At 41.1% G+C, this 21,951-nt stretch overlaps 3 protein-coding genes and 1 long non-coding RNA gene across 14 annotated transcripts in view; 2 read left to right on the top strand and 2 right to left on the bottom strand.

Moving 5' to 3' along the window:
- slit2 (slit homolog 2 (Drosophila)) overlaps positions 1-5,776 on the top strand; it is a 129,201-nt gene extending 123,425 nt beyond the window's left edge. For 7 of the 8 annotated variants that reach the window (XM_054777983.1, XM_054777987.1, XM_054777985.1 and 4 more), the window contains 2 exons: positions 1,458-1,672; positions 4,231-5,776. In XM_054777983.1, coding sequence (XP_054633958.1) covers positions 1,458-1,672; positions 4,231-4,487 — 472 coding nt within the window. In that variant the 3' untranslated portion in view covers positions 4,488-5,776. Of the gene's footprint in view, positions 1-1,457; positions 1,673-1,851; positions 1,896-4,230 lie in introns of all 8 variants that reach the window. The other variant, XM_054777990.1, reaches the window with a different exon arrangement.
- Positions 5,777-7,774: 1,998 nt separating this feature from the next.
- LOC129183319 (intelectin-like) lies at positions 7,775-12,621 on the bottom strand. Of its 2 annotated transcripts, none has more exons than XM_054780424.1 (8): positions 12,559-12,621; positions 12,362-12,433; positions 12,164-12,280; positions 11,831-12,078; positions 10,479-10,637; positions 9,677-9,794; positions 8,493-8,596; positions 7,775-8,401 (listed from the first exon to the last, which is right to left on the bottom strand). In XM_054780424.1, exons 2-8 carry the CDS (start codon positions 12,429-12,431, stop codon positions 8,258-8,260), a joined length of 960 nt encoding a protein of 319 aa, XP_054636399.1. In that variant the 5' UTR covers positions 12,432-12,433; positions 12,559-12,621; the 3' UTR covers positions 7,775-8,257. The 2 variants fall into 2 exon arrangements, with proteins under 2 accessions (XP_054636399.1, XP_054636400.1); XM_054780425.1 differs by having other exon boundaries at positions 12,553-12,592.
- Positions 12,622-13,731: 1,110 nt separating this feature from the next.
- On the bottom strand, positions 13,732-20,487 carry chrna9a (cholinergic receptor, nicotinic, alpha 9a). The gene is made up of 7 exons (XM_054779419.1): positions 20,290-20,487; positions 20,033-20,178; positions 19,013-19,167; positions 18,718-18,898; positions 18,262-18,613; positions 16,364-16,962; positions 13,732-14,212 (listed from the first exon to the last, which is right to left on the bottom strand). The coding sequence occupies exons 1-7, from the start codon at positions 20,333-20,335 to the stop codon at positions 14,042-14,044; spliced, it is 1,650 nt and encodes a 549-aa protein (XP_054635394.1). The 5' UTR covers positions 20,336-20,487; the 3' UTR covers positions 13,732-14,041.
- LOC129182842 (uncharacterized) overlaps positions 16,350-21,951 on the top strand; it is an 18,028-nt gene continuing 12,426 nt past the window's right edge. For all 3 annotated transcript variants that reach the window (XR_008570700.1, XR_008570699.1, XR_008570698.1), the window contains exons 1-4: positions 16,350-17,763; positions 18,286-18,634; positions 18,734-18,944; positions 19,022-19,137. This is a non-coding gene — a long non-coding RNA (uncharacterized LOC129182842). The remainder of the gene's footprint in view (positions 17,764-18,285; positions 18,635-18,733; positions 18,945-19,021; positions 19,138-21,951) is intronic.

Here is a 21,951-nt window from a genome sequence, read left to right as displayed (position 1 = left end):
CTTAATAGATGCCTCAGTATGTGAGCTATAGGGATTTATTTTTCCATCTGGACTCAATGAAACTGTCGCCACTCCACACTGCATGTAATGTCTTGTCCTGTTAATGTCTTGCGTCATTAACAGGAACCAGGAAGTAGTCTTTAAAGATCGACAACCAAGCAAAGTAATACCTTGTTTATCTCAGTTAATTGGTTCAAGACCCGACCGTGATAAGTGAATTAGTAGGACTCCTTATTTGTAATGTTTTTTTTATAGCACAGAAAACCTGTTTACAATTTTATAAATACATTTTTTTAACATTACTAGAGCTCTTTAGACATGAAATAACACCCATATAGTCACGTTTACACTCTTTTACCCATTAAAGTGGATATAATCAGAGGAAATAAGCCATTTGAGACAAATAAAATGTGTGCTCGTGTGTTGCAGTAAATGTGTTCTGGTGCTAGTTGGGGAGCAGAATGGGTGGTGGACAAAAAGTGACTTCAGCGGTTGCATTTTAGCTTGTTGTGGGTTATGGCTGTAACTGTAGGCTGTATTATTATTATTATTATTATTATTATTATTATTATTATTATTATTATTATTATTAATCATTATTAATAAATAATTATTGGTCTGCAAGCTGTGAGATAATTTTAAGTAATAAGTAATATAAAACTAATCAAATAAAAGCCTGTTGTTCCGGCAAAAAAGTCTGGCGCTTGTCTCCCCGAACACTTATTGACACCTAGTGACCAATGTAGAATACTACAGTCACAATTTGAATTGTCTTCTTAATGTCTTATATTTTAATTGTAGTTTTATGCTTAATTTAGGCAGGAAATCAATACAATTTGCTTAAATATGCAACAGCATGATGAATTAATTAATATATGTTTCAAAAACCGTCATAGAGTAAAGCCGTGACGTTTGAACTTCAATGTGGCAAGGGATGACTGTACTTGTACTTGACTACTGTACTAATCTAGAGTCCTACGCAGAACACACAACCTCATCAAGGACAGCACACATCCACAACACTCATTATTCACACTCCTACCGTCAGGCAGACGCTACAGGAGTCTGAAGTCCAGGACCACAAGGCTGGCAAACAGCTTTTACCCACAGGCCATCAGGCTTCTCAACGAAGCACTCACACACGCCGCACGCAACACAAGCACACACTCATAGCACTTTATTTATTTATTTGTATTATTTATTTGTATTAATGTCTCTTCTGTTTTTGTTGCTTAATTTATTGGTATATATGTTTATGTGTTTATGTTTCTTATGTTCTTATTCTTTCTTGTGTTTTCTTTCTTTTCTTGGGAGAATGAACAGAATAAGATTTTCATTGCATGGTATAACTGCTGTTTTACCATGCACATGACAATAAAACTCTCTTGAATCTCTTGTTTTTCACAGTTTAGGCTTTTTGCCATTCTTTGTTAACTATGTTTTATCTCCATGTCCAGGTGTATTCACGGTACCTGCCTGGCAATCAACTCCTACTCTTACTCCTGCCGCTGCCAGTCCGGCTTTAGCGGCGTCCTCTGTGACGAGCAGGACCAGGAAGCAGTCAACCCCTGCAGCCTGTCTGACTGCAAACATGGCAAATGCAGAGTGTCAGGCCTGGGCAAAGCGTACTGCGAGTGTAACAGTGGATACACCGGAGAGGCTTGCGATAAAGGTAACACACAGAATGAGGGTTTATCTGTGTGTGGAGACTAAAATGGCTTTTCATTAACTAATCTCTAGATTTGGAATGTAATCGTGAGATGTTATTCTTCTAATAGTCTGCTTGGCTTGTCTTTCTAACGTTGTTGTTTGCATTAACACTTCTTGCGATACCTTGCTTCTCCAACTCAGCCTCACCCGAGCTTCCTCTTAATCCCACACGAGGGGTCACTCAGGTGAGATGACATGGTCAGACCTTTTGTTCTTCTCAAATGTAGCTCATGCAACCCACCGTCCAATGCCTTTTCTTCATTCTTTATTTCAAACAGTGAGCGTGTCATTCAGTTGACTTATTACCTTATTGATGCAAATATATTTTTAACCCCCCCGAAAAAGACGCTCGCATCTTCTCCCACTGTGGAACACACGTAAACAAGATGGCCGCGGCGCTCCGTCGCGGAACAAGATACGAGCGTCTTCATCACATACGCAAGAATGGGGAGTCGGCAGTGCCATTTCCACTTTTCCGTGAAGATTTTTCAAACAATCTTGCAGTGTGTCTGTGGTTTTTCTTGGAGGGGGGGGTTGGTCAGCTTGTGAGCTGAGAAGGTGCTTGATGGGGTTGAGCTCAGGGCTTTCAAGTTCTTGCACACCATACTCATCCAAGCATGCCTTTATGGAGCTTGCTTTTTGCAGTGGGAACAGAAAAGGGCCTTCCTCAAACTGTTGGAAGCACAGAATTGAGAAATTAATTTATTTGTATTAGTGTGTCTCAATACATTTGTCCATGTTGTGGGTAAGTCTGTCATTCTTTATCAACCCTCATGGATCTTTGTCTTTCATTGTTCATGCTTCCTTGTCTGTAACAGTGCCTAGAAACTGTTCTACACATTTAAAATCCCATTTTGACATATAAATAAATATTAGGTGAGCTTGGCCACTGACAAAGAGATGAACAGTCCAGAACTTTTCTGGTAGAATGTACAACAATCCAGGAAAGATAACAGTTATGGCAAATTACGGTTATGAATTAATTTGGATTTGATTAAGGGAAGTAAGAATTTGGCCTCCTATTAACATATTAACACTCTGATCCCCACAGACTGGTTATGAATAATGAAGCATACAGATGAGTCCATTCCCTTTAGGAAAATGCTCCTGAGCTCAACTCGCAATGTCGATAAAAGACACCTGACACACAAACTGTGTCTTCCATTCAAACCTCTCCACCAACATGGACAAAACCTCCAGAAGAATGAAATGGACTGAAAGACCATCAGCATGTACCTTGATTAGAATGAGACCACTGTTCCGCTTTAATTGGGAATTGAACATCCCTGTGAATATTCTCATTCATCCAGGCCATTGTATTCTCAGCACACTGATCCATCGCAACTGGACTGTTAGTGGACTGTTCAGGTTGTCTCAGAAGAGCGGAATCTAATGAGGATGATTCCACCCAAACCACTGTTGTTGGCTGGCAAAGGCCCCACTCCATTCAGTGTACCTTAACAACTGTCGGTTTGCGGCACAAAAGCGTCAAACTGTTCTTGTCCTGGCATGCCTCTACCCTAAAGGACAAAAACTCTGCACCAACCCCTCGGACTAGAGCGGTCTTAGCTAGTCTGACTAGAGCTGTACTACCTAGTCTTTGAGTTGACGAAGTGATGAAGTCTGCTCGGATGAGAGGCGAAACGTCTTCTAAGACAACCTTAACAGTCCAGCTGCGTGAGAATACAAGATAACAGTCAATCGCCCTCACTCTGGAACTCCATGCAGTATTTCACCTCGTGGAAAGGATGATCTTGAGAAAGGTGAGGGATCAGCCCAGAATGACAAGGAAGGAGATGGTTAATGATCTCAAGGCAGTTGGGAACACAGTCACCAGTGTACGCAAGGGCCCCCTGCTGAAGAAGACACATATACAGGCCAGTCTGAGGTTTTCCATTGGACATCTGAATGATTCAGATGAGGCCTCGGACAATGTGATGTCGGATGAGACCAAAATTGAGCTCTTTGGTATCAACTTTACTCGGCGTGTAATGCGTGAACATGAGCCCAACACCACCATCCCTACAGCCGACCTCTGTGCTTGCCAACAAGGGTTTCCCCAACATGTACTAATCCCTAGGTTCCCAAAGTGGGGTACGCATACCCCTAAAGGTACGTCGCTTGCCAGAGGGCAGTGGTTCCCAAACTTTTCACCGTCACGTATAAGATACATGATTTCTTTAAATATATTGTCATAATATATTTAATAATATATCAAAGATGTCTCATTGTGTGGTTTAGGGGTACGTGACTGTGAAAAGTTTGGGAACCACTGTAGTATTCCGTGTTTTGCTCTGGGATCAAATACTTATTTCACTCAAACAAATACAAATTCATTGAAAACTTTTTTTAAATGTTTTTACATTAAAATAAAGCAACCATAAATATTCTGGACTGTTCATATCTCTGTAAGGGGGCCAACTAACAAAATCATGAAATACTTATTTTTTCCACTATAATTGTTTCGCTTGACAAAGCGGATGACCTATATGTCCACCCCACCCCCATTCACTCCCGCAGAGGTGGCCTGCAGAGGGGAACGGGTCCGAGATGTCTACCAGAGACAGCAAGGCTACGCGGCGTGCCAAACCCAGGAGAAGGTCTCCCGTCTAGTGTGTAGGGGCAGCTGCCCGGGGGCAGCAGAGGGACAAGGCACCTGCTGCATCCCCCTCCGCAGCAAACGCCGGAAATACACCTTCCAGTGCACCGACGGCTCCTCTTTTGTCCAGGAAGTGGAGAAGGTTGTCAAGTGTGGCTGTACAAAGTGTTCATCATAAAAAAAAGAAAAAGAAAACACAAAAAAAGACTTTCTCCTTGCAAGATGTGTTTTGTGTACCTGCCCACCTTACCAGCTCCCCCTCTTCCTTTTGAGATCCTGACAAAACCCTCCAACCGTTTTTTAAAAACCCTTTAAAAAAGAAGAAAAAAACAGAAAAAAGAAACAGCAGAGTTTCTTTCCTTGTCAGTGCTGGACTGATGATCAATGCTTCCTCGTGGAGATGTTGAATTGTAAAGTACAAGACTTATTTTTTATTACCAAGTGGAGAAAAGGACAAAAAAAAGAGTTGACTTTTTCCTCGCATCCTTTTCTTGGTCATGATGACTCCGATGTTTCTTCCCAGGAGGTTCCGCAGGCCACAGGCATCCATCCCAAGCGTCCTTTTCTGTGAGTTGTGTCGTAAGCGTACCCTTAAATGGTAGTAGCACAGATTCACCACTAAGAGGAGCTGCGTCTCAACAGCGGAGAGTTCAGGCGACGATGACCCCCCCCCCCACTGCGCTGAAGAGACTGACTACACAATCCTCGTAGTATTTCAAATAGCTACTGAACAACACTCTCACCCGTAGAAGACTTATTATATGTTACCTGCCAGGGTCAATACACTATACTCCCCAGTCATGAGTATTTATTGTATCATAAATACCTGTACTTATTAAGTAGGTCCTCCCCCATGTATCAAGCTGATTCTTTTAATATATATTAATTTATATTTGTCTGTATTTTTGTATTAAAAAGGCATAATCTGTCAAGATAGCTGAACTAACATGATGGCGTCCTTTATTTTGGTTGAAGAGTTTTGTTTTTTGTGCTTGCCACAGACCTTAGTTACATTTTAATCTGCAAATGTGACGTGAGGATGGTGTATATTTTTGTCACGTTTCCTGAGAGGTTGTACTGTGCTATTACCAGAAGGTCTTTATATTAGAGTATACAAAAGACAAAATCTTGTGAGTAGCATTGACCCTAGAGGATGCCTAGAACTGTTTTTACCTTTTTAACAAAGTTATGCTTAAAGGATACTGTGACTTTTTCTAAACGAAACTACTTTGTTAGCCCCTTGGTCTCCAGTGTTTTAACATATTGCTGCTAAGTTTTTGTACCGTAGACTTGGATCCTGATCTGTATGTTATATAGAATCTCCTGCTCCAACTGTACAGGGGCGCCTTGTGTAACAGATAAATATGTCCCCCACCTCTACACGTGTGCATTGTGCTTTATCGATTCCGCCTCTACCCACAGACTAATGTCAGTTCCTTGACTGATGTTTGTTAATTAAAACCAATATTTACCTCACACTCTTTACCTTTGCCTTTTTTTGTGACAATCCTAATTTTAAGGCCGTTGGTACCGTGCTGAATTTGGGTGTGAGTCACCCTCCTGGCCTGCGCTCACTCTTGAGTATTCATGCTGAGGCCCGTTTGCTTGTCCATCACTTCTATTCTGCTCTATTACTGCAATTTTCCAGATCTGTGGATTATTTCCAGTCTTATTTCAAGTCATTTTGATTATTTCTAGCGCAGACGGTGGTGGCCGTTACCAATGACTTGCAAAACGAGCAATCACATTACAGTGTTCCCTTGTTTAACACCGGGGATAGGTTCTCAGAATAGCCCGCAATAAGCGAAATCCACAAAGTAGCCGACTTAGTTTAGTTATATATGTTTTAATGCTAGAAAACCCCTCACAATACACTTTATACACTTTTAGACAGGCATTAAGAATTTCTTAAATTTTAAACACTCAGTGTTCAAATTTCTTTTAAATTTTAATTATCAATCTACTAGGTTGGACACTCGCTGCCGCAGTTCAGCTGTAGCATTTTTGTGACCTTGTTAAAACATATTGCTCCTGCCGTCGGCCTCCTCCTGGTCCTGCTCCTTGAACGGAAGATTCATTAATCCGGTTAGCTGCTTCTTCTTCTATTGTTTATTGGAGGTTAGCAAGCAGCTCACGCGGTTAGTTAGTTTGTTAGTATCGACAGGAAGGAGATTGATTGACAAGGTCTGCAGCCAATCAGGACGCAGAACACAATGGCCGGGTTTTCCCTTAGCCAATGAGGACTGTTGTGGCTCTATATTTACCCGGCTATTGTCTACTGTGGGTTCCCAACATACTGTACAGGTACATAAACACCTTGAGATGAACATGAGTATACAACACCCTCTACTGGCAGCAGTAGTAAATACAATAAGACATACAACAGAGCACCAATAGATTGCTGTAATACACCACAAAACCGCAGAACACAATGCACGTTCATATGCTGGTAAAAAAAAGCAAAATTGCACATAAAAAATATGCGAAACAGAGAACTCACGAAAGGTGAACCACATTGTAGGAACACTGTAATTAAATGACGTTATTATTACACCCACGAATGTAGTCACGCTTAGTTTTTAAGGACAAAAAAACTACATTCGCGTGTGGACATAAGGCCAAAACAAAAAATCTACGTTCTTAAATTAACTGTGTTCATTTAAAGTTGTGGCGCACCACCAACTGCTTGCTGGACGTGTGTACTAAATCTGTTGTTTGCTGTGGTCTCATGTGCAAAGAGATTGTTTTCATTAAATAGCCATCTGAATGTTAAAACACGGCCGAAGTAAATGACTCTGAGGCTCCCAGTTCAGTTGAACTTTCACCCTGTGTATCACAGGGGTGGGCAAACTACGGCCCAGGAGCCACATCCAGCACGCCGAGCGTTTGAATTCGCTGCCAGATGCTTCCAAAGTGTTTCATATAAAGTTTGGTCTCACTTTACAATAAAGTACACAAAAATGCAGTAGTTACTGAGGAACTAATGAAGAACTAATTTGGAACTAATGACTAAGGCACATACAGTACATTTTGGCTAGTTACTGAGGAACTAATGAAGAACTAATTAGGAACCAATGACTAAGACGCATACATTTAAAGTAGTTCCTGAAGAACTAATGAATAGTTACTGAGGAACTAAGGCACATACATTTAAAGTAGTTACTGAGTAACTAATGAGGAAGTAAGGAGTATTGGTTGGTGTTAGGTAGGTTCGTTCCTCATTAACTACTGTAATTTTGTTTACCTTATTGTAAAGTTTTACCTAAAGTTTAAAATATAAGATGGCAACATGACTTGCAAGTAGTCAAGAGTCAATCTGAGACAAGCGGTTGATGGTAAGTAGCTTTTCACATGCAGCCATTGAGGCACCTTCTTCACCCACGGGGCCAAACAAACACAAGTCAACAAATATGTGACACACAACTTAACCTTCCCACTGCACTGTCTGAGAAGTAAAACATGAGGGACGTTGACATAATCTTTAATAGTACATTTTTTTTATAGTACATAGTTCGTACTGTATATCACACGTCATTTATTCATGCACATTCCGGGTGTCTTATTCAGTAAAAAAAACCTGTAAAATTCCATTTGATGTGGTCTGACGTTTAAAGTGCTCCTGAAATAAGGGAGACAATCACATAAAGCAGACTATATGACACCTTTACAGGTAAAATAAGACAAATAATTCCAGGCGTAAAATTGTGCGTGCATATCAAACAATTTATTTTAACTCAAAGCGAGTTCAAAAAGTTACAAGCTGGTCTAACACATGGATAGGTTTAAACCTCAAACAATAACTGTTCGTAAGAATAGCCTTCCAAATCTGGGAGTTCTTCTGGGTCATAATTATTAAATATGCAGCACTGTACAGCTTAGTCACAATAGATTCATATAAGCCAAGATTTAAGTTATCTCATTCATAGAATAATTAGTAATAGTTAGCCATCAGCGGTAGAACAAAAAAACAGCAGCTTCAGTAATCTCTTTGGAAGCACTCCAGCCTTGGTCTCGTCCCAGTTTGTCCCATTCAAATGATGGGAAGTCCCCACATTGATCGGGGTGAAAGTACCCACCCCCTCCTACACAGTACTGGAGACCACAACAGAAACATTTATTGCAGTGGACACAAAAAATCCAAAAAGTGTCATGTCAGTAGGTTGAAATTGAGATTCATACTCACGTGTTCGGTGTTGCATCCTGTCGTCTTGACCCCAGAGCAAATGGCCATGGCTGACCGTTCATAATTTATTGCTCTGAAAGTGATAAAACCTGGTTCAAACTCCCCTTTCATAGAAGAAGAAGAGCAAATGTTTATTAGTACTTCTGAGGGAAAATGCCATATTTTACAGTTTGTACAATCCTATGCACAGCTTTTGTCTGCGCTCATGGAAGAAGAATGTGGATAGGCTCAATATTAATTATATTAAAATTATAATGTTATTGTAACAGGTACGGCTCTAGGACCCTGTTAAGAGATGTAGCACTTTGGCTACAGTGAAAACAGCTGCGCTCTCGCGGTAACTCCAAAGCCACGTTTGTAAGAGAGTAATTGGCAGACCACTCAGCGTATTCATGCACGTTGCTGACGCTGTGGCTATGGCAAACTAATTTATCCCCCCCCCCCCCCAAAAAAAAGTAAGTACGTTAGTTGTCACTATTAGTAGTTGGTTCCTTGAGACATTGGTAACTGTAGCCTTGTATGTGTTCCCAGGTTAAACTTTGAAATGCAGACGTGCCAGCCTTAACAAGGAGAGGTATGTGCCCTACATGAAGCAATAATGTAGCTAACTCAAGACAGGTAATTTTGCTTGATTGCACTTTGCGCTGTACGCTATATTAACTATTTGTTTGTAGTGATTTTAGAGTACAATCAACTTCAGGTAATGCTGTAAAAGCGGTAGCCATACCGCACGGGCCAGTCAATTTGGTGGGCATGTTTTAAAGTAAACATCTACATTAACTCATGTATCGTGTAATCCTAGTTTGCCTGAACTCTTTGTTTACAGTGTATTATTAGTGTGCAGTGAACTGCTGAATTTGCAGTGGTTATATATATTTTTTTTCTTCACTTTATTATTTCGGTTACTGTGGATAGACCCTAGTGTAACCCATAGGCCGGAGTATTGCCCAAATAAAAATTGGTGAATGTTTTTTTTTTTTCTACATCTGCTTCTGAATTGTTCGTTGTATTGAGTGTTTGAGGCTATTTATGTAGCACTGCATCACCGGTCACATTATTAATTATTAATATTTCTCGACATTATGTCCTTCCAGACTGAACTGCCAAGTATTGTATTGTCCTGAATGTACAGCCATATTGTGGTTGATGGCACATCATTTACTCAACTGCAGTGATGTTCTTACTTCTTGAGTTGGGCCCATATAAATTCCTGGTGGACTCTCGGTCTCCGGAGTCGTACACAATGGAAATAGCTGGACCTCTGTCACTGCAGGAGCCCACATTGTATTTCACTGGATATTGCTAAAGAAAAGGCATACAGGAGTAAGACCAGATGTGTTTTAATCAGGGCTGTCAAAAATAGTGGCGGTAACTCGTTTATTTAATGAATTATGTTACATTTTTAGCATAATTAACGTATAAGCCCGATCTCTCTGTCATGACGACAGACGGCGGCACAGTGTAGCTCCCGGAGTCATGCAGAGTCTGATGTGCTTTTATAACTTTAATCTGACCTGAATACATAAATAGCAGTGCAATTCCCACAACATACATGTATATGTATCTCCAACTCAAAAATGCGTTTGTAGTCCCTACGTCATCAGAATGACACTTCCTTATTGTCTCTACATGACCGCGACATGCATTCAGGGACACTCCGAACATTACGACAACGTCTTTATTATGTGTTGAAATAAACAGAAAACAAAGGAAAAACAATAAGTTGATACGCGAAAGTACAATTTTCTGCTTTAACTATGCTCGGAAATCCCAGAAAATACACTCAAAATGTGAATTCAGCTTTAAAAAATGATGTGGTGTGATTGACTCTATTTGTCTTTTTCAATGAAATACAGTAAAAATTGGTATATTTCAGACATTGTTGCGAATGTTGATTAATCATGATTAATTCATTTGAAACCCGGGATTAATCTGATATCATTTAACAGCACTAGTTTAAATATGACGTTTCTGTCACCAAACTACCTTAAAGAGCTGCAAGAGGTTGCCTCCGTACAGATGGAGAAAGTGGTTGTCGGTGTGGTAGCGGAGAAAGGCCCCCAGCTTCCAGTGCTCCATTGGGAAGTTGTTGGGAACATGCCACACGGACATATCTGCTGCCGCAATATCGTAGTAACCTGGGTTCTGTTGGAAGGCACACTGTTAAAGTGGAGTCTCCAAAGTCGAATTCCTCAGAAGTTGTACAATTTGGATCCAATAAATGATCCAATAAAAGTTAAAATTGGAAAAAAATGGGCATGCAAAATACTTTTAGGGTAGGACTAATAATTTGACATGATTATAGATAAATTTTGGGGTGTGATTTACAATAAGATTTTTTTTTTCACAAACTCTGTTAGGGCCCTATGAAATCCATTTAATTTTTTCCCAAATTCCGTTTTCTCCGTTTAAATTTTTTAGAATTCTTTTTTTTTTTTTTTTTTTTTTTTTTTTACCTTTTCCACTTATTTTACCAGCATAGTGTGTGTGCTATTTGGGTTAGTGAATAAAATGCAAAAATCCTAACATTTATAAACATTTATATGAAATACATCATTAGCCCATTTTTTTCCAGTAATTGAGAAATGGATGTAGCTTAGCTAACTTTTCTAATGGGATGTCAGCCTCAGCACTTATTGCTACAAAATCTTCAACAAACTGTAATATCCGTGCTTGAGATTAAGGAAGATGTAGTCACAGACATAATTCCAAACGCGTTGTTAATGTAAGATATTTTAATGACACCCTTATTTTGTTTACACAATGACAAATGTGACAAAGAGCGCTCTTATTTTGAAAGCCGCAATGTGTTGTGTGTATCGAGAATGGCAATTGAGGGTTGCTACGCGCCGGGTGCAAGATAAACGTGCCTCTCGTCTTTTTTCACTCAGAACCTGCACGTCGTCAGTGGGAAATGTAAAATGGTCCTTACGTTAAAGCAGTAAAACACAACACAGTGGAAACATACTCATCCAGCCTGAGTTGTACACACAGCTAAACTAAACAAACCTCGCTAGCTTCCATTCACCCTCCGTAACAGAGTTTCCAAGGTTTTTCAGCTTTGAGGCGCATTGCTGCATCTACCATGTTGGAGTTTGGCTCAGAGTTACAAACGTGATACGGCAACCGGATTGGCCCGATCTCGTGGCGGAAGCCGATATTATCCGATCTTCACAAATGCAGCCGATCCTGATCCTGAAGACATCCCTAATAGCTATGCTGCCAGGGCGCTGATTGGAAGCCCTTAAAATAGTTATAATATATATTTTTTAAATCATTTTTAGCTAATGTGAAATAATTTTGATAGTACATCTGATTGTTGTGGTGTGCCTCGGTACCTTAAAATCATCAGAAGTGGCTCCTAATGCTGTTCCAAAGGTGTTTCTATTAGACCAGTTCCCGTCTCCATCTGGAAGGTTTTCATCATTGCCCTGTTGGCTAGACCAGCGGTCACCTACTGTGCACCTTCCGGACGCACTGTTTTCATGGACGCTCGCCACCAGCGTCCAGCCGCCTCCGGCAGTGGTCATGTCACAGAAAGTCTGATAAACCATTCCATCAGCAGTGGTTAGATAGTACAAGCCATCTGAGAAAATGAGGGAAAACAATTGTAACAAGCAACACATGGCGTGAATTCAGGTTGAAGAAAATGTCGCATCACAACATTTTACCTTCATGTTCATTGTATCTGTCCCTGATGTCTTTGCAGCTTCTTGCAACATAGCTGGATCTGCTCCGCAGCTTTTCCAACTGTTCAAAGTTTGTCTCAGTTGTATGTCCGACGGCATCTTAAATTTGCTCAATAAAGATAGAATATTAGTGTGCATACCTAGCATGTCCACTTTGTTTGTGGCTGTGTTGTCCTGTACCTGATTTTAAAGACGCAGCTAAGAAGGTTGTTTGCCCCAAAGACAGAAGAACAAGGAGACAGTAAAGCATGGCTGAAAAACATCAGCAATTGAAGAAACACGTTTAAGATTTAAGATTGCTCTTGTGCATGCTGGAATATGTTGTATCATACATAGATCTTGTACATTTGAAGAGATTGTACATAACGCACCCTTACCTGTGTTAGCGGCAGAGCGAGGGCGCTGCTTATCTTTGTTTAGTCAAAACAAGTATGTCAGTGGGTTTTTGTTGATTGATTCAAAGTTCAGTTTGTTTAATGTTTAATCCTCCATTGGACTATTTTCTGATACACTGTTCAAACTACCATACATTATCCAAATGAAGGATAAAGTTTATTGATTAGAGCAGGTGTGTCTTGGTCTGTTTTCCAGTGAGTCACATACTGAAAAATGAAAGGATTCAGGGGCCACTTTATTTTTATACACGGTATATATTTTTAGAAGACTTGAAAAATGACATATATTTCATATATAACACCAAAAGGGCTGCACGGTGGCCTAGTGGTTAGCCTGTTGGCCACAGTCAGGAGATCCGGAAGATTTGGGTTTGAATCTCTGTGTGGAGTTTGCATGTTCTCCTCGTGCGTGTGGGTTTTCTCCGGGTATTCCGGTTCCCTCCCACATTCCAAAAACATGCATGTGAGATTAATTGATGGCGGCTCTAAATTGTCCATAGGTGTGAGTGTGAATGATTGTTTGTCTATACAGTATGTGCCCTGCGATTGACTGACTGGCGAACAGTACCCCGCCTCTCGCCCGAAGTCAGCTGGGATAGTTTCTCCAGCATACCCGCAACCTAGTGAGGATAAGCGGCATAGAAGATGGATGGATATAACACCAAAAGCAAAGGTCTTTAGTAACCTGCAGTTATTACACCAACTGTCTAATTTGCGCATTTTTCATTTGTCTGTTTGTTTGTAATAGTCCCGTCTGAACACTTTGACTTTGTACAGTTTCTCATGGTAATCCAACTTTACAAAGACTTCTTCTTTTCTGATCACAAAATTGCCCTCATGGTCTGGGGCAGCACGGGTGCTGTCAGCACTGGGGAGATAACTGCAGTTCATTGAGAGAACCATGAATTCCAACATGTACTGTTCTGAAGCATTGCATCAAGTTATCTGCAGATCGAAATGCTATAATAACATACATAAGCATGGCAATGCATACATCATGGCTCATAGGAGTTTATTGGGTCACTCAAAGACACCCAAAGACACTTTACATAGGTTAACACAATAAAAAAGGCAATGGATTAAAAACACACTAGTCTTTACAGATTAAAAACAAACTCATCAGTCTGAAATCTCATCAGATTTGCTGACCAAGTTTTGGTTTATTGAGGCATGTTTTTCCAGAAAATGTTGTGTAGAAACTTGACAAGTTTGGAGGTTCCACTGTAATGGTGGTGCCTGTAGCTGAATGTCATAAATAATGATGAGTCCTGGCGTGGCCTACCTTGTCTTATGCAAAATGTCAGCGAGAACAAGGGCCACGCGGTACAATACTGACACATGAAACACCTTCCTTTGTAGGCAAACCGTTCTAATTCTTTCCACCTCCAAGATGGCAATTAGGTGACTCAGTTGTGTAGAGATAATGGGGGATTAGTGTTGGGGAAAAAATAGAACAAAGCGGCTGTCATGACGCCTTGGCAATAATGAGGATACTCATGAGGAACACCATGATGAAGAAAATCCACATGAAGAATCGATCCATCACTTTAGCAACCTTCTTCCACTCTGCCGCCTTGACACAAGTTGCCCTCTGCTCTCGGAAGCAGTTGGCCATGTACTGGATGTTCTTCACCACCTACAGGAGGGACATCATTCTTTACATAAGTATATTTAAAATATTGCTTTTTCTTTTATCGGCATAATCAAATACATGTGTGTTGTATCAACAAAGCAATTGATTAGCAGTGAGTATGTAAATCCAACAACATCTCCAGTCACAAATATCACACTTGTACTCAATTCAATTCAATTTCAGGAAATAAATATGCTCCAAATGCATGAAAACTTGGAAGGATCGTGCACAAGCAAGACTACCTTGGGCTTTGACTGTGTGGATTATTTTCAGTATTTCAGGTTATTTCTATTTTGCAAAGTGGTGGCTATCATTAATAACTGGGGAGAGGAACTGTCTTGGTTACACGACACAACCAGTTTAGGTGCTCGTGCATCAGGCACGTGCACAGCTCGGGCCCGAGTGGTGCTCAAGCACCTGTCCTTTTGCTGTGCATAGGAAAAGTGCCCTTTCTGCTGGAGCCCATTTTTTTTTCTATTAATTTCACAACCATAATAATACCTGTCATCAATTCAACCCAAATATGTTTTAATATCTGACGGGGCGTTGAGTTCTTGTGAGAATTCTTCCAGGACCTGCTAGGCGGCGCTCACAAGCCCTGCTGCACCCCTTCTCCCCCCTCTGCTCCTCATGCAGAGCTGAGTGGCTGAAGCCTATAGTCTTGTTCAATGTTCCGTCTAATTTTTCACGTCACAGCATACACACAATCGACCTGAGCATTCCTTGGAGCTCTGTGAGCACCACCAGACGTGCTCACTATATTATTTCAACTGTCCAAAACCTGAAAACAGAAGTAGTCCAACTTCCATTCTGCCGTATTCGTGTATGTGTGGGTTCAAACAGCCAGCAAGGCATATTCCACAAGGTAGCTTTCTTTATTCTCAACTTCACACAAAACAATCTGTGGAGCTATTGCATACAATTAACAATCTGAATCTTGAAAACCCCAATTTTATGATTTCATTTTCCATTTCTTTTCTTGTTTAGCATTTATTTTATGATTTATTTTTGATTATGTATACTTAAATTTCCTTATTTGACTTTCACTTTCTGTTTTGCAGCAGCCTGTTCCGGCACTACAGTATTTCATCCTGGAAATTTACTTTAAATTGATGCCATATTTTTTGTGTATGTTTACTTTTGTTTAAATCCAAAAAATAAAATTAAAAACAAAATCTCATTTGCTGCGCACTGAGAACATTGGTCTCCTCTGACCTGCAGCGTCAGACACGCAGGTTTATGCAATCCCCTGACATTGTTAGGTGCTAAAGTAACCACAACATTTGTGCCCCTGAAACATTATTGCTACTGACCATCTCAAAGTCTTTGTCCAGCTGTTTACTGACGTTTGTCATGTAGGCGAGAGGCAGGCAGGCAGGCAGGCAGGCGGGCAGATCATTTTCAAACAGTTTTACTGTTCTACAAATTAGACAGGTTCACTGCTTTTGTGTAATTTAAAATGGTAATTACTGAGATGAAAGGTAGGTCTTAAGTTGAGCTACACGACGTCTTGGGTGGTATATTATTAGTGTGATGCTGCTTATGCTTCAAACTGTGTCAGAACAGTACAAATACTGGAAATCAATAAATGTGCATACTCCGTTGTCAGCTTTGTAGCTCTTGATTATTATGCACAACATTGGTTTCACATTTACAAAATTTGCAGAATAACTTATTGTGTTTTAATATGTGTGTATATATTAGGGCTGTCACAAGACACTCAGTTCACGAGACGAGACGATGCATGAGATTGTACAATGAAAAATAAAAAATATACATTCATATTACAGTCTACTCATTTAATTTGTACTCATTACAACGTTATGCTGTACTCTTCCAAATGTAGCAGACTTTAAGTGTGTACTTTGCCATGTGTGTGTTTCTATCCGAAGTTAAGAGTGGTTATGCATGAAAACCTGGAAAGTCTAATCACAAGATGTTAGTGAATCTTGCACGCAAGTGCTCGTGCGTGCACATGAGCATCATTAGTCAATGGTGTGAGGAACGGCCATATTGATTATGCGGTGCAAGTAGTTTAGGTGCTTAGCATGAGTAATCACGCCGGGCCCAGGTCTTAACCGTGCCCATTGTGTGTCTGCTTTAAGTTAAGAGTGACGAGGAAACCCACTAGTAAGTTAAATATTATCCTATTACCTGATTATGTTGGAGGCAGGAGCAGCTGCAGGGGCAAGCTGGGGTCAGATGTTTCTCCTCAGGATCAAGGAGCTGCTCCTTCAGTTCTCCATTCAATTGCTGGAGTTTCAGAGGATGAGGAGCAGCCTGGTAGTCCAGCTCATCTCTTGTGATGTAATGGTGGTAGTGCTGGCCAGACTCTCGGTTCCCCTTTGCCCGTCCAGGACAAGAGGCGTGGTTGTTATGGTTGTTGTAGTAGTGATGCCTGATGTTGCCGTTTGCCTGATTTTTGTGCTGCTGGCTGGGATGATGGACACCCCTGCCGTTGCTGTGTTTGTATGGGTCGGTGTCACGGTAGTAGATGTCACAATTTTCAGGGTCGAAGGTCGTGTCACTCATGGTTTCGTCAGGGTACAGCGGGCTCCTCTCACACTCTGGAGTTGTGCAGTTCTCCCCCACCTCATAGACAAAGAAGATTTTGGACATGTAGTCTATGATGAGGACTTTAGCCCAGTGAGGGACTGGCTTGGCCTCAGCGCCACAGAAATGAATGTTCATAATGAAGATGGTGAGGGATGTTGAGGCTGTGATCATTGTCATGGTGGCGATGTAGTATTTTCCTAGGAATTTGATAAAGGTAAAGGTTACACAATACTCCCAACGTTAGGTGCAATTGCAAAATCATATGAGACCCATGACAAGGGTTGTATCTACATTTCTGCCTTCAGAAGTATAATTAAGCTCTGTTTTAATGGACACTGCCAGACATATATTCATTTAACATAATCTTATTATTGTATTTGTCGTATGATGGTAGAATGTAAATTATGTGGAAAAAAGCAGCTATATGTTTAAAGAGAGAGTTTGGGTATTTTGACGTGAAGTTGTATGACATCCCCATCAGCAATGTAGTGCATCAATGCTTCATTCTGTGAGCCGAGTTCTGGTTGGTTTTCGGTGTTGCTAATTGTTGGGGTCAACGTACTAGCTGATTCTTGAGAGCCTCTTCCGAGTATAATACCGTATCGGCAGCATCTAATAAGCGTTCCCTCCCTCTATCGTGGGTCACCCTTCGCGGATTCGCTGTTTCGCTGAATTTTTTTGTGCTTTTCTTTTTTAAAGGCCAAGCCTGGCCCTTTCAGAAGAATTGCAATGCGCAAAGTTGTCGTCTGTCTGCAGCGCCCATTGTTTTCTGTGTCTTGATTGGCTGTAGACCTTTGTCCATCAATCTCCTTCGTGCCGCCCTGCCGTGTCTCCTGTGTCATGCTAGCTTGCTTGCCAGCTTGTAAATGAATCTTCGGTTCAAAAGAGGAGGACTGCAACAGGTGGAGGACTGCAGCAATATGTTTTAACAAGGATAGAAAAACGCTACAGTACAGCAGAACGGCGCCAGGATGAAAAGGCACAGGAGTGAAATACACGTGAGTGACTTAATAATTTCATGCGTCCAACCTGTAGGTTTATCATTAAAATTCAAATGAAAGTTTGAACTTTTTTGAGATTGTTTAAACAAGAGAGAAATGTGAGAAAATGTTATTCCTTGTCTGAGAAAAGGGTATAAAGTGTATGGTGAGGGGTTTTACAGCCTTACAGCCTTTGGGTGAGACGCATGGTACACCCTGGACTGGTTGTCAGCCAATCGCAAGGCACATAAAGACAAACAACCATTCACACTCACATTCATACGTATGGACAATTTTGAGTTGCCAATTAACCTAACATGCATGTTTTTAGAATGTGGGAGGAAACTGGAGTACCTGTAGAGAACCCACGGGGAGAGCATGCAAGCTCTACACAGAGATGCTCTAGTGGAGATTAACATTAGCAAATAAAGATTCAATAATTCAATTAATTCAATTCAAATTGGGTGTCAATCATGTTATAACATTTCCTCATGTAGTATAATAAATGTGACTAACCTATATAGGGCATGCTCTCTGCAGGCGGCATGCTCTCAGCAACCAGCAGTTGAAACACGGTGAGGGCCAACAGCACGGTCACCCCCAGGGACACCTTCTCCCCCGAGTCGGCAGGGAGGTAGAAGCCCAGCGGCGCCAGGAACGAGATGAGGAAGCACGGCAGCAGCAGGTTGAAGATGTAGAAGGACGAGCGACGCTTAAGGAGCAGGGTGTAGGTGACCTCTGTGTAAGGATCAGAGCAGCAGCCGTACATCATGACGTTCCTCACTGCTGGCATACCATGGCACTCCCACTCTACATTCTCCACAAAGTCAGACAGGTCGCCGCTGTCCATCCCCAAGCTGATGTCCACCTGTGTGAAAGACCATTGGTGGTATAGTGGTTCACATAGCTGACTTTTTTTGTCTGCTTTCACATGATCCACATTCATTTGCCAACCACCTTTTTCTTCCTCACCTGGTTCCCATTGTAGGTCCAGGAGCCGAAGGTGAGGTTGCACTGCTGCCAGTCAAAAGGGAAGTAAGAAACATCCACCACACACGTACTCTTCGTGATGGCCGGAGAGTCCCAGACAATCTCCCCATTGTAGCGCAGCTTCACATTGGTGTTGGACGGACCAGACAATTCCTCATCTGCTCTGAACACATTAGATGCAAGTCAGATGCAAACACACCTGCTTTTAGGTACATTTGATGACACTATCCATGCAAAGTGTCTCCATAGTACTTGTTTTTTATGTTTATCTACTAACTTGTTATAGAGGACAATGTCTGGCTTCCAAACCAAGTCGCTGGGGATGTTGATCATCTCCAGATCATCGTAGTCCTCCTTGTTCCACTTCAGGTTGGCATCGTGCCACACCTGTCTGATCCACAGGTAGGTGGTTAGCACCTGGTTTCTCTCATCCTGCACAAACACACGCAATATGCATTCTGGATGACGTTTGAGACTTGAAATTTATTTTACACGCTCCAGTTGAAGTATTTGCACAACATTCCAACATACAGTATCTCACAAAAGAGAGTACCCCCGTCAAACTTCAGCAACTATTTATTATATCTCCTCAAGGGACAGTGCTATAGCAATGAACAGATACAGTATACTTTAGAGTATAGTAGTGTAGCAGTAAAGATTTACTATCTACAGAAAATGACTCAACACACAGCCATTATTGTCTAAATACTGTAGCAGGCAATACAGTACTAAGATTAATATGTCATAACGTCAAGCATGGTGGTGGAAGTGTCCTAGTCACTGTAAAGTGTACGCACTTTTGTTTCCAGCTATTTAGGTAACAATGGTAAAGCTATACTGCTCTAAAGTAGGGGTGCTCCGATCGATCTGCCACCGATCAGTATCGGCCGATTTCCATGAAAAATCACGAGATAGGCATATGCCGATAAATGACAGCATTATTTTGTGAGCCAATAGTATTATAAATCAATTGGAAAAATGTATAATTAATCCATGTGATCGGTATCGGAATCGGCGGCATTAAACCCTGATCAGAGCATCCCTACTCCAAAGTATATCCAAGTGTCATTTCTTGGGAAGATGTAGTAAAAAGGTTGCTGAAATGTGAAGTGTGTGTGTGAAGTGTGTAAACTTCAGTACAATAGTGCACTCTGTTGGACAATGTTTGTTCCGGTAGGTTTTCGTTGGAAGCACTGCAGCTGTGTAGCTTTTTATGACACGATGCAGAACAAGTTGAACCTCCCGGTGTAGGCAGGTTGGAAAGTGATGTGACAGGTGATGTTTTCTCTCCACTCACCATATCTTTAATCTGAGAAAGTGTGATCTGGAGGGAGACATTGAGAGCTTTGTCAGTGTCCTCCACAGGCCTCAGAGCGTTGGAGTAGTCCTCCATCAGGTTACTCAGAAGTTTGCGTGCATATTGTCCACCTGCACCCTCACACACTGTCAGGATGGAACAAGGGGAGTAAGAGAAAGCAGCAACAGGCAGTTTCTGAACAGATATAAAGTTGAACTCGGTAGCAGAAAGGCACAATGCCATCATGCAAAACTGACCTTGCACAAAAAGGACGATCCAAACAATCAGTGCTGCTTTCTTCATTTTCTTCCAGTAACTCTACAGCTATGCATTTGCTGGGTCCTCATCCAGAAGGTCAGTCTTCCTTGGACGTCATTCTCTCTCACATTCTCTTGATCTACATTATGTCAGAGACTCGATGCTTCACTAGCTGTTAGTCGCAGTTTGCCTCTGTCACAGTGTTTCAGTGTGTGTGTGCGTGCGCACGCGTGTGTGACGACTGCTCTGTAACAGGACCTGACACACAAACACAATGCCACTATCGCATATCACGCAGGCAGTAAGTGAAACGCAACGCTTGCTGCACAGTCCACCCGTGTACATGACCACAACCAGCTGTGGTACACACTGAACGCCATACACACTGCATAACAATGACATACTGTACATCTCTCACATGCACACATATACACTGTGACCCTTTCTTTCCGTGTACCATTTCATTCAAGAAGAGCACACACATGTCAAGCAGCATGTGACACATGTCACACACACCAGTGAACTTAACAGATCTGGGATCACATTTCAGGCCACAGTGGGAGACTTTCACAAAAAAAAAAAAAACAGAGTAATAAGAAGAATACATTCCAAAGTGTAGGGTTTGGTCATCAGAAGGGAAGTCCTGACTAAAACGTTTCAGTCACATACACCTTCAGGTATCTGACTGGAAGTCATGTATTCTCTACACCTGCACACTTAAAAAAAACATAAACCACACAATGAGACATCTTTGCTATACTATTAAATATATTATATATTATGACAATATATTAAAAAATCATGTGTCTTATTTTGCAACTGCACACACAGGCTACTAATTTAAAACAGAGTTTTACAGGTGTAAGATATCTCCTGGCAGGTTTGTCGTCTTTTTGGTGAATTTATTTCGAACAAGTGGTAACAAGCTGTGGTAAGATGTAGTGAACTGATCTTTATCTTCTTTTGCTGCTCTTTGGGTTGCAAGAACATGGAAATACAGTAATCAGTACAATGCAACTAATGTTATAGCATGAGATTATGCACCAAGCAAAAATGCACAGCAGCACAGAGCTAACAATATTAAAGCTCACCTCCGTGCATTTATGGACAGCATTAACATCTGTGAACAGGGACAAGGTAAAGGGAAGAAATTATTTGTGAAAGCATTAATTTACTTACCCTACGGCAATCTGCGTACCCCACTTTGGGAACCTAGGACCTACAATATGTCCACTAGAATGGAAGCTCAACAGCAATCTGTTCTGTGATGTTCAACTTGCTGTAATACTATTAATAAATAGGCTGAAACGGTTGTTCAATCATAAAACATTTATTAGCTGTGCAGGCAATATTTTGAGTCAAAAGTGTCATAAAGGTCCTATATTATAGTATTTTTCAACAATTTTAATATAGCTCAGAGTTCCTACAATGTAGTATATTATATCAGAAGTTTGTTGTCCAAAATCTAGCCTTGATGCAGAAGTTTAGACAGTTTGAAAGTGCTTTTAGTGATCCCCACTGTTTTGTGTGTCTGTAGCGTTAATGCTAATGAGCTGTGTTTGTCCACGCCTGTCTCCGACAGAGTGTGTGGCTCCATGAAGCGCTATTCCTCTTCATCTTTCACTTCATCCTCTTTTTACATTGAAGTTAGAAACATGGGG

The sequence above is a fragment of the Dunckerocampus dactyliophorus genome, chromosome 6, assembly GCF_027744805.1.
Source record: "Dunckerocampus dactyliophorus isolate RoL2022-P2 chromosome 6, RoL_Ddac_1.1, whole genome shotgun sequence".
Lineage (NCBI taxonomy): Eukaryota > Metazoa > Chordata > Actinopteri > Syngnathiformes > Syngnathidae > Dunckerocampus > Dunckerocampus dactyliophorus.
Note: the sequence above shows the minus strand (reverse complement) of the source record. Positions and strands in the feature narration are given on the sequence as shown.